A 12972-nucleotide genomic window follows, 5' to 3' on the forward strand; every position below is an offset into this window, starting at 1 on the left:
AATAATAATAATAATCATGAATGATGGGTTATATACGGGTGAAGTAATATCTGTATATTTGTGAAAGGCAGGATGTGTGTGTGTGTATGTACATGAATGTAATTTATGCACGTCCACAAATTAGCACGCATGTCGCTCCAATTTTAGGAGGACGTTCGTCACAACCCTAGCTGTATTTTCATCAAATTATTTTTCCCAAGGCACCCACAGGTAGCAGTAAAAATCGATTTTCAGCCTTAACTTTTACCAATTTTGAAGTTTGCTAACATGAGTTAAGTCCCTTCTTGCCATAGCGAAATGAAAATGTGTGTGTGTGTGTCTGAGGGAGAGAGAGTTGTTTGATGCATGTGTGTATCTGTGAGGGAGAGAGAAGTTGTTTGTTGATGTATGTGTGAGGGAGGGAGAGAGTTATTGACAGCGTTCATCAAAAATAAAAATCTAAAATGTTTTTTTTTCTTAAACACGAGATATAATATTCAAATTTAGGATGTTTTTGAAAGACACTATATTTTATAATCAGATTATATATACTTTTTCACAAAACAATTAAAATATATTTATTTTAAATCGTTAATTTTTCTCCTCCCCCCTCTCTCACACACACACATTACTTTGGGCGTGAAAGAATTTTGTTTTTATTTTACGCCGAGGAAAAAAGTGTTTTGCTGAGAATCCATTTATTTAACAAAGAAACAAAGAGGTAGGTAACAATTTGTCAGTGAATTACACAATATAAATGGGTAAAATTTCCGAGGCTTCCACCACACCCCACCCTGTTTCTCGGACCACAAAAAGTGTTTTGTAGCATATTAGGAGGCCAGGGTGGAAGAGGTAGACCCAAGAAGACATGGTATGAGGTGGTGAAGTATGACCTTTGAACATTAGGCCTCACAGAGGCAATGACAGGAGACCGGGACGTTTGGAGATATGCTGTGATTGAAGATCTGGCAACTAAAGTGAGATTGCAGCCATGCATGAATATTAAGAATATCCCTGATGCATCGGATGATAGGATATGCTTGAGAAGACCTGTTGAGACAAGTAAAACCAGAATCGTAGCTGTTGCCAGTGCTCCTTACCTGGCTCCTGTGCTGGTAGCATGTAAAAAGTACTATGCGAATGTGATTGATGCCAGGTCTGCTTAACTGGCTCCACTGCCGGTGGCACATAAAACGCACCCACTACACGCTCGGAGTGGTTGATGTTAGGAAGGGCATCCAGCTGTAGAAACGCTTCCAGATCAGATTGGAGCCTGGTGCAGCCTTCTGGCTCTCCAGACCTCAGTCAGACCATTCAACCCATGCCAATGATACATGCAACAAGTATGCATGTCAGTAGTTTATACATCAATATGCATGTCAGTAGTTTATACATCAATATGCATGTGTATGGTGTATATGTTCCTTTCTAAGTTGCTTCTTTAGGTATATAGATTAATGTATATATGAGCAAAAATAAAGTAAAAATAATAGATAATAAATAAAAATGAATATATATTACACTTTTATTTTATTTTATTCCATGAACATACATTTTATTTCACTTTTACTTTCTTTTATTCATTATATTACTTCACCCATATATAACCCATCATTCATGATTATTATTATTATTATGGAATTGAAATAACAGGAATAATTCTAACACATGCGTCCACACACTAACACACACACACATAATTATTCCAAATGTATCCTTATGTAGTCCTGGTATTGTCCTTTACACACCCTGATGATTCTCCCTACAAGCTATTTAAAATGCAAAATTATATATTTATATAGGTTTTGTCATTGTAATTTTGTTTGAGAAATGAAACAATTGTTGGTGATTATGTTGATTAATTAATAAATGAATTTGTATCCATCTGTTTTGTAAGTCTATAATAATGTTTGATATTTCATGATATTTTATACAATATATTCATTGAACAAATATCTCTTCAATATACAAAATATTAAACCAGTGTATCTTGGATAAAATATCCCTATAAGAGGTTTATACACACACACACACACACACTCATACACTCATACACTCATGTACACATATGCACACATATATGCACACATATGGTTAGTTCACTGGGAATTGGTACTGATATGACACAGATAGACAGACATGGTGGTTGCTGGCTTTCTCGCATCAGCCTGCATGCCATGCATTCATCAATTAGGCTTTATAAAGTACAAATCAGATCAAGAAGTGAAATGATGATGAGACATCCATTTGTCATTGGATTTAAGTGACAGACTTGTACAATACCTTCGCCATTCTTTCAGTCACTGTAGTAAGTTCCAAGGACAAACAGTGAAAGATGACTGCTAATGTTTTGACTGAAAGAGCTGCCTTCCCCAATAGCTTTATCAACAATAATGGAAGCTGCCTCTAGCCCCGAGAATAGTACCCTGACAGATACTATTCTGAATCTGAATGGACCTACGAGTAATGGTAATTAAGAGATGAGCTCATACTCTCCACAGCTCGAGCCTCTCTTCTGGATGCAGAATAATGTCGTTCATATATATGTAACATATATTTGTTTCAGTCATTTGACAGCGGCCATGCTGGAGTACCGTCTTCTGTCAAACAATTCGACCCCAGGACTTATTCTTTGTAAGCCTAGTATTTATTCTATCGGCCCCTTATTGCCAAACCACTGAGTTACTAGGATGTAGACACACCAGCATCAGTTGTCAAACGATGTTGGTGGGGGTGAGGGGACAAACACACACACACACACACACATGCATATATACAATAGGCTTCTTTCAGTTTCTGTCTACCAAATCCACTCACAAGGCTTTGATCAGCCCGAGTCTATTTTAGAAGACACTTGCCCAAGGTGCTACGCAATGGGACTGTACCCAGAACCATGTGGTTGGTAAGTAAGCTACTTACCAAACAGCCATGCTTGCACCTATATATATATATATATATATATATATATATATATTTATTTTTTAAAGCACACACATACATACATATGTATGTGTGTGTGTGTGTGTCTTCTTTTCTTTCAGTTGTTGTTGAACCATGGTCATATAATATCATTTTACGAATATTAGTCAATTATCTTGATCTTTAGGCATATTTCTGTCTGCTACTCTGTCTCTGATTATTCAGCTATTAGGACGCTCAAACACAAGCACTAGAGTGGCTTTTAAATCAGTCTAAGTTCAAACACACACATATATTAAATGGGTTGATGGGCTGTTTTGGCCTGCTAAGAACCACTTGCATAACATTTGTTGTCCCATTGTAATGATTGAACATATTTCCCCAAGTTAATACACAGTGGGATTGAACCTGGAGATACATATTGCAAACAGATCTACTTAACTGCACAGCCATATCTGAACTTATACTGAAGGAGATTTGTTTTTCTTTCTTACAAAACAGAAAAACAATATAACAAATACTCTGTTTTCTATCTTCTTATTTCTTCAAGCCCTTGTTCTCAGGTGTCCTATACTGATCAAAAGCATTATTGCTCTACTATGTAATCATTGACACAGCTTAAATTTAGCAAATATTTTTGTCTCTGATAAGAATAGGTTTTTATCTTGGTAGGCTACATAATTCTATTGTCAAAAGCACCTGCTTGATTACAGTTCTAAGGTTCTGTAAGTTTTACTTCGTTCTTCAATGAGCTATAATATGTTAATAACTACCATTCTCCATTTTTCTTCTTTTTCTTTCTCACTAAAAATAACTAAATTCCTTCAAAGAATTCAAAGCCTTCTATTTTCTGAACCTTTTGGAAAGTTGACATTTTTTTCTCTAATGCTTCATATACATGTTTGTTAAGTCACTGCTGTAGATATGTGTGTGTACAAGTCTCTAAATGTGTACATGTACTGTGTAAACATAAACATTGATATACCATACTTACAATTGTAACAGAAACTACAAAGATTGTAGAATACCAATATAACTTTATTTTTGCCATGGCAAATTTCAAACTTCACTGTGTTAAGTTCAAATCTTTGCTATAAATTCATTTGAAGTCAATCAAAACAACTATAAATAATTTTGGTCTGGATCATTGTTAATATATTTTCAACAGGCGCAGGAGTGGCTGTGTGGTAAGTAGCTTGCTTACCAACCACATGGTTCCAGGTTCAGTCCCACTGCGTGATACCTTGGGCAGGTGTCTTCCACTATAGCCTCGGGCCGACCAGTGCCTTGTGAGTGGATTTGGTAGATGGAAACTGAAAGAAGTCCATTGTATATATATATATATATATATGTGTGTGTATGTATGCGTGTGTATATGTTGTGTATCTGTGTTTGTTCCCCCAACATCGCTTGACAACTGATGCTGGTGTGTTTAGGTCCCCGTAACTTAGCGGTTCAGCAAAAGAGACCAATAGAATAAGTCCTGGTTTGACAAAAAGCAGTGCTCCAGCATGGCCGCATTCAAATGACTGAAACAAGTAAAAGAATAAAAGAACTAGTTTGTATTAGTTTCTGTTGCACCACCAAGTACAAATCTGTGTTCCTGGGGCATCGTCTTTTGAGAATTTAGATTTCTGTTTGTATACTTTAATATCTGTTTTGCTTTATTATAGAGGTTTCTGTTATTATTTAAGTGTTTCATTTGTTTGCTGTATGCAGTATAAACCATGCCAGTGGTGTTATAACTTTGGGTGGTAATTGTATTTTGTATGTGTTGTGTAAGTATTGTTATAGTTTTATGCTATGAGTTGTGGTATTTTGTTAAATGTGTAAAGAGTTGTGTGTGTTTCTGGCACATTCTTTGGGATGTTGTTTATCCTCTGGGCATCTCTGAGGAGACGTATGGTAATAGCATCTTTTTGTATATGAGGGCCTGCATTGTCCATTGATTGTATCCTTTATTTTAATCATTAGGGTGTGATTTGAGGGTGTTTTGGCTACCATGTGGTGGAGTGTTATTGTGTTGGATATTGATTATGTAAATGTATGCATTGTTATTTTACTGATTGTAATTGTGATGAGAATATATTTATCTTTTGGGTGGTAGTGATATTAGATTAAAAGTATCTTGCATAGGATGTGGCCATAGGAGAGTTATTATTTTGTACTAGGCTTTTACTCATTGCTATACTGCAGGTAAAAATATTTGTTAATCATACATGTAATTTCCGATAATAGTTGACTTTGATATAGTAAAAGTCTTGTTAGTTACTCTGGTGACAGCAGTCAACCTTTCCATCTATCTTTTACACATGCACTCTCTGTCTCTCTCTCATACACACACACACATGCTCACACACACATGCTCACATACACATGCACACACAGAAATACACACACAGAGAAACACACACACTCAACCATGAAATAACTATATTGTTTATATAATGAAAGTCTTTTTTTTTTTGAAGCTGTGTTGTTTTGTGTTGACAGACTTGCACTTAAAATTTCCATGTTTTTAATCAAAACATGTTAGTTACTGTGGTGACAATACTACCTATCTATCTATTACATACACACACACACTCTCTCTCAAAATCTTTTCTCTTCTTCTAAAAATACAGGGACAAATATTCTATTTGCTCCTTTTCTTTCCCTTCCTCTAATAGATGTTGTGATGGGCGACAGACGATCTGCTTCTCTTTTATATTATAGCATTATAAGTAGAGTTGTGAGTTATCATCTATATATTTTTGTTCATGCCCTTCTTTATCATATCCAATTACACAGTATTTTAACTTTGTTTCCTCATATCCTACTTATTTCCATTTCAAAATCTTTATACTCTGAAAGTCTCTCAGCTTCTGACTTATTTATTGGTCAAATGTGATTGAAATATTCATCAAAGTACAGTACAAAGATGTTCGAATCTGTCTTTGATAAATATATCTGGTTAATTCTCCATGAGCTGGTAAAATTCTTAGAACTTTAGAAAAATTGCTTTCCAGTATTTCTTTTAACTCTTATGCTCAGAGCTCAATTCCCACCTGGATCAACTTCATCTTTTATCCTTCCAGAATCAAGAGAATAAAGTACCAGTCATGTGTGAGGATCAGAATTGTTGGCTTTACACTTAAATCAGAAACTGTTACTGCTCTTATATAGGGTGGCAAGCTGGTAGAATCGGTAGAGCACCAGGAAAAATACTTTGCAACATTTGTTTCAGTTTCTTGTATTTCTAAATTCAGTTCCTGATGAAGTCAACTTTACTTTTTAGCCCTTCGGATTTTATAAAGTACAGCACTGGTCAGGTACAGGGGATCGGTAGTATCAAGTAGAGTCCCAAAGAATTACTGACCTTTTACTGAAATCAAAAACCATCATCATCATCATCATCATCATCATCATCATTATTATTATTATTATTATAATCATCATCATCATCATTATTAAGGCAGTGAGCTGGAAGAATCATTAGCGCACTGAGCAAAATGTTTAGCAGTATTTCTTCTGTTTTACGTTCTCAGTTAAAATTCTGCCTAGGTCAACTTTGCCTTTCATCCTTTTGGGGTCAATAGATTAAGTATTGATTTACCTCACCCCTGAGAGTGCTTTGAAACCATTATTATTATTAAGGTGTTAGTTACCCGAATTATTAAAGCATTAGATAAAAGACTGCAGGAATTTTTCTGGATCTTTTGTGTTCTGGGTTTCGACCCCTCTTTCAAGGTTGATAGAATAAAATACTTCTTAATTACTGGGTTTGATAATAACAGCAGATCCTTCACCCACCCAACCGAGAATTACTAAATTGCTAGCTGTGTGTTTAAATAAGAAATCCTCCTCCACCACCTCCACTACCACTAATACTATAGTTGATGGTGTTGAATTGATAGAATCACAACAGAATATGTTCTGGTTGTCTATGCCTGAGAACAAGTCCTTCTAATGTTTACTTTGTATCCTTCTGGTGTGAATCAAATAAAGTACCAGCCAAGTACTCAAAGTCTATGTCATTGGCTATTCTCAGCCTTAAAAATTGTGACCCTATGCCAATGTTATAAATCGTTGTGATTATGATTTTTATTTTTCTCTTTTTCTTTTTTAAGATTCATGGAAAATTTGCAGACAGAAGTTATTCAGTTGGAATTTACCGATTTCTCCAAAGGTATGCAAAGAATATCTGAGGAAGACTTTGCACGTATTCTCTTACGTTATACAGTCTTGGAGAAGAATGAAGTTGAAGAGTGTATTCGACGTGTCAGAGAGAGGATGCCAGAAGAAAAGGTTTGTACTTTGTTTTCTATTATAAGTATTTTCAGACAAATAATTTCTTATGATTCTAGTATATACGTGTGTGTATGCGTGTGTGCCTGCTGATAATATATATGCTTATACATATGCATACATATGGACCGCTGCTTTTCATGGTAACTACTTTATATTGTTGGTATCCCTACATACAATTTAGACAATATTTTCTCAGAACTATTTTTCAAAATAAACTTATTTTTTTAATAATTTTTACAGGGAATAACTTTTGAAGAATTCAAAAGCTTTTGCCAGTTTCTGAATAATCTTGATGACTTTCAAATTTCAATGAGAATGTATACCTTTGCTGAACAGTCGGTATCTCAAGGTAAGCTGCAGACATTGCATTTTCCAAATTGTCATTCTATAGCTTAAGGATGGAACATAGATACAAAGTACCTGGCTAGATATTTTCATAGTTTACAGCTTATCGTGGCTATCTTGACATCAAAACTGTTACACCATGCCCCTGCACATCTTAAGATACAACTAAAAGAGTTAGTGATAGGAAAGGCATTCAGCTGTGAAAACACCTGCTTTAGAAAAACCCTCCAACCCAATTCATTATCGAAAATTAGACATAAAATGTTGATGTTGTTCATGGCAAGTGTTATATTTTCAGCTACTTATATTTTGGGTTTCTCTTTGAACTAGTTAGTTACATACCATCTCCAGCAAGCTGCCATACTCTTCTTTTTATCACTACTGATTTCATCTGAAGTACCGTTTAGATAAATAGGAGATGAATCTTGCATTGGAGAAATCAGTAACTTTCAGTGTTTCCTGTGTACATTTTGCAAGTATTTTCACTCATTTCTTTTTGCACATCTTTAAACATCAAGTTACTCATTGTTCTTTTGGACAATATTTTTTTATTGTCCAATTTCCTTTCTTGTGCTAACGCTTTTAGTGAGAAGAAACATGTGGCTAAAGATGATGGAGGGAGGGCAAGGGGGTTGTTGAGGGAGGATTTGAGGAGAGTTGAAAAGAAGAAGAGCGTTTGCAGGCCTGCAAGGCTAACCTCTGGTTTAGTAAGTAGAATGGTTAAGAACCAAGCTTCTTAAATGCCCACACATGCTTGAGCTTATATATTATACGGAGTATTTGAGCTAAATTTGATGACTTGTTTTATGTCTTGTATTGGTGAACAATCATTAGTGTTGGAGAGCATAAAGATTAAAGTTGCAGTTGAGAAAGAGTTAGTTGACATGGAGGACTGGAAGCCATCTGAATATTGGAAAATAGTTACCTGAATCACGATGCTGCATGCTGGTTGTCAAAATGTTAACATCATGACTGCGGCTCAATACTCAGCAAACACTATAAAGGTTGTAAGATAGGACATGAATGGCTGTAACAAAGACTAACAAGCCATGGCCAGCATGGAGGGACACAACAGATGTTCTGACTGCATCCGCATGCTGGAATTCATCCAACAATTGGAGGGTAAGGTGATGGAAAATCCAAGCAAAGGAATTAGGGATTGGTGTTGGAGTTACCACTTTGAAGCTGGTCCTGAACAAGGACTCTTACAAGAGACATCAGGGAAAAATTCTAACATCTACACTTAAGAAAGAATCACTTGTGAAAGACAAAGAAACTCCTGCGCAAAGTCAGGCATCCTGTTGAGCTAAGGGATGATCTGGTTTTTCTTAGATGAAAAGAACTTCTTCCAGGACCAGTTGCACAACACCCAGAACATCTGGTGGCTTTCCTGCAATCTATTTGACAGCCTACATATCAATAAAACCAAGTTCCCCCAAACTGTGATGGCCTTTGGGTGTGTCTCCAGTAAGGATGATGTCATGCTGCCCCGCAGCCTTCAACAGGGTCTTAGGCTCAATTCAGATGGCAATGTGAAGCTGTTGGAGACTGTGGCTAGAGAGAGTTTTTGCTGGAAGGCCATAGGTGTTGCAGCAGGAATAGGCTTCTTGCCATACTTCCAGAAAGAGATAACTGTGGTTGTTGGAGAATTTCTACAACTTCACCAATTTCTGACCTCCTAATTTTCTCAATCATAATCCCATCAATTACTATGTGTGGGGCATAGTTGTTAAGGAAGACACCACCCATTCTGCCTGCAGTACCAAGGCTGAGCTAGCTGGTGGCCAAGATCAAGGAGGTGTTTGAAGATTTTTCACCTGATACAGTGAGGAACACATGCACCAGGAACCAGAGCTGTCTTGAAGCCACAGTGGAAGCTGAAGGCAGCTACTTAAGAGTAAACTCTTATCTCCCTGCTATAGTCTGATTCATTTGATATTTTTAAATACCTTTATTTTTGGGTACGATATTGTGCTCTCTATTCCTTTTCTACAAATTATCAAATTTAGTCAAAACATACTATATATATATCATCATCTTCATCATATGACTATATATATATAATCTCAATGCATATGAAGAGGAGAGAGAAGACCCCCTTCGGTCATGAATGACCATGGGATTGCACCTAGAAATTTACCCTCCAAGGCACAAGTCTGGGCAGGGTTGTTTATGGAAGACCAGCAGTCACCCATGCATACCAGCCTCCCCTCTCTCCATACCACTGATGTTATCCAAGAAAAGGCAAAGGTTAATACAGCTTGGCACCAGTGATGTAGCAACTCATTTCTACAGATGAGTGAACTGGAGCAACGTGAAATAAAGTGTCTTGCTCAAGAACACAACACACAGCCCGGGCCGGGAATCAAACTCACAACCTCACGATCGTAAGCTTGACGTTCTAACCACTGAGATACTCACAAACAAACACACACGTACTTATAAGGTGAAGTGTAAATATATATATATATGTATGTATGCATGCACTCTCATCCAAGGTTCCAAGCTATGGGATCAAATCCAAGACCACATTTTGGAAACTAACATTTAACCTACATCATTCTTTATGTATCTAATAAAACGAGATAAGTTGTAGCTGAGGAGGTCTGATTAAATAAGTCTAGTGACCTATCCCTTAAATTAAGCATTAAAAAATTCCACCAAAAGTTCTGTGTTCTTAAAATGAATCAGTTGTTTGTTATATTTTCTTTTAGTCTATGAAAGTTAAGGAATTTTTTACTCACTTAATGACCAAATGATTTATTGTTCATGAGGGAAAAATGAATAATAGAAATTAGAGACCGCACAACCACATATATACACACACACACACACACAACAATTCAGATATATATTACAAATGATACATACTAGACAGGTAAAGAAATAGACTCATATATATAAAAAATAGGAAAAGAAGAGAAAAAACAATTTAAAAGAATTGATTAATAGTTTAGCCTTATATCCAAATCCCAGGTCAGTTTTTATTTATTTACTCTGCCGCTCTTTTTGGTAATATAACTAAAGAATGTGACCTAATAAAAAATGCATTCAAAAGATCTTCCTGAAACAAGATATTCATGGTACTAACTAGTAAATCAATTCATATAAATTCTTTTCTGCAATTTGAGAACTTTTTTTTTTCTTTTACCCCTCATTTTGGATGAAAAGAGGGAGGAGGAGGAGGTAAAAGTGAAAGAAAGAGGTATAAAAAAAAATTTTTAATAGGTACAAATGCTATAATATAAACAATTTTGTTGACTATTAATGTTGAATTGTAGCTCAAGAATCATGAAGCTGTCTCATAAGAGACTTCAAATATGCTGGTAAGTGACAAAGCAGTTTGAAAAGAATAACTCTTGATGTTGTGTGTGTGCATGTGTATATGTATGTCTATGTGCCTGTTTGTAAACACACACACACACACACACACACACACATATATATATATATATATATATATATATATATATATATATATTTATCTGAAATAATCAATTTTAGAAAACTAAAACAGTGTGTTCCAGTATTTAGTTTGTCTTTTTTTTATTTGTTGAATCAATATTTTGATTGGCCAAAGTTTTTGTTAAGCACTTCAAGAATTAAATTTAAGCTAAAAATATTTGGATCCAGCATGAAAACATACTACTAAGGGGAAATTTAAACATGTTGCTCACAGTCAGATGTTGATCTCCTACTGCCAAGACGAACACACTATACAACTCTATAGATTCTGAGATCAGCAGCTGCAACAGAAAAAATTAAATGGAAATAGCAATAATCTTGGTGCTTCTCATGATGGACTAATCTAATTTCTTCATTCATAATAGAAAATATTCCTTATGGAATTAACATTATCTGAGGTGTCCAAAATATTGAGAACAGAGAATAAATATATTAGCTCTATACTAGGTTCTTGCCTGGTAGCAAAGTAGATTTTTTTTATCAGTAATTGAACTGATTCCTTATATTATTGTTAGATATTTTGTTCATCTGAGAAAGAAGAAATACATTGTTGAGCACAGGTAGTATTTGAAGGCAAAGCAAAGAAAGATGAATGTGTAAAGTTTATTACAGCTGACATTGAAGATTAACCCCAAGCAAACCCTAATCAATCAGATATCCAAATATAAGCAAATTTCCAGTTGAAACCATTCTAGATAAACTATGTCTATGACTCTTATATTATCCATTGTGTTCATATGTCACCAAGAAAGCTGGGTGTCATTTTGAAGGAGATTTGGTTGCTGGTTTTAGAATATCAAGTAACAACACAAAGGTTTTCTCCAGATTTAAATATTCTTAGTTATTTCAGCTTTTATGTCCACTCTACAGTTCAAATTTAGTGAATTCAGTTTTTATGAATGCCTCTCATCACAAATAAATTGGTTTACAATCATTTGTTTTTTTTTAACATAAAACATGTTTGGTGAAGAACAGTGTCATGAGCAGGTAAGCCAACGTCAATGGTTGGCAACAAGAGTGTCAGATGCTGCCTGGCTAATTGCACTCATTGCACATCACTGCTTGAATTTCCCATGTTGTCTCTTGAATTTTATTGTGCTTTGTGTTTCTTTTAGAAATTATTAGATAAGGCACCAAGGGACCAAAGAATAATAATGATACCAAAGTGAAAAGAAAAAAAGATTATGATAGAGGTGAAGAGAGAAATTATTGCCAAACATAAAGATGGTGGTTCTGTCTCTGATCTTGCAACCCAGTTTAGTATGGTAAAATCAATGATCTCTACTATTCTCAGAAACAAAGATACGATCAAGGGAGCTGATGATGCAAGAAGAGTGACAATTCTTACTAAACAGATTTTACAGACAATTGAAGAAGTGGAGAAATTGTTGCTGATTTGGATAAATGAGAAACTCTGATGGTATCATTTGTGAATAAGCAAGGTGATTGCATGATGATCTGGTAGAAGAATACCCTGGTATGAGTGTTGCTACTAGTGCCAGAAACGGCATGGATTTATCTCCCCACTAGTGATATAAACAAGCATGCTTATATGCACCAAAGGCCAATATGAGAGTTTCTCTCGTGGTATCTACCGCAGTATAGTTTGTTCTAACAGAACATCCACATTTAAGTAGGGATAAATATTATTTCTCCATATTAATATTGCTAGTGTCACATAATTTTGCATATTCAAGCACTGTGAAACAGAGGACAGCATTTTTTTGTGTATGTGTGCATACATGTGTGAAAGAATTTTGAACAGGTTTTGCTTGATAGCTTTGTAGGACCCTCCCTGACAAAGCAAGGCTCTGTGCATACATGGATTACACCCCTATCCCTCAGGCAGGGGCATAGTTAGGGTGGGGCAAGCAGGGCACATACCCTGGGTGCCACTTTGAAGTGGGGTGCAATTTTGGCCAACATCATTTTCTAATGAAGCCATTTCTATGCGAGTTTCCATTTTTTGGTTGG

The 12972-nt window shown here is 35.6% G+C and overlaps 1 protein-coding gene across 1 annotated transcript in view; it reads left to right on the plus strand.

Moving 5' to 3' along the window:
• The window catches only part of LOC106876559 (calcium uptake protein 3, mitochondrial-like), a 332236-nt gene that overhangs the window by 305656 nt on the left and 13608 nt on the right, over window positions 1–12972 (plus strand). Inside the window, exons 11-12 of the mRNA XM_052973679.1 lie at window positions 7008–7185; window positions 7429–7537. Coding sequence (XP_052829639.1) covers window positions 7008–7185; window positions 7429–7537 — 287 coding nt within the window. The remainder of the gene's footprint in view (window positions 1–7007; window positions 7186–7428; window positions 7538–12972) is intronic.

This window comes from Octopus bimaculoides, chromosome 16, assembly GCF_001194135.2.
Source record: "Octopus bimaculoides isolate UCB-OBI-ISO-001 chromosome 16, ASM119413v2, whole genome shotgun sequence".
Lineage (NCBI taxonomy): Eukaryota > Metazoa > Mollusca > Cephalopoda > Octopoda > Octopodidae > Octopus > Octopus bimaculoides.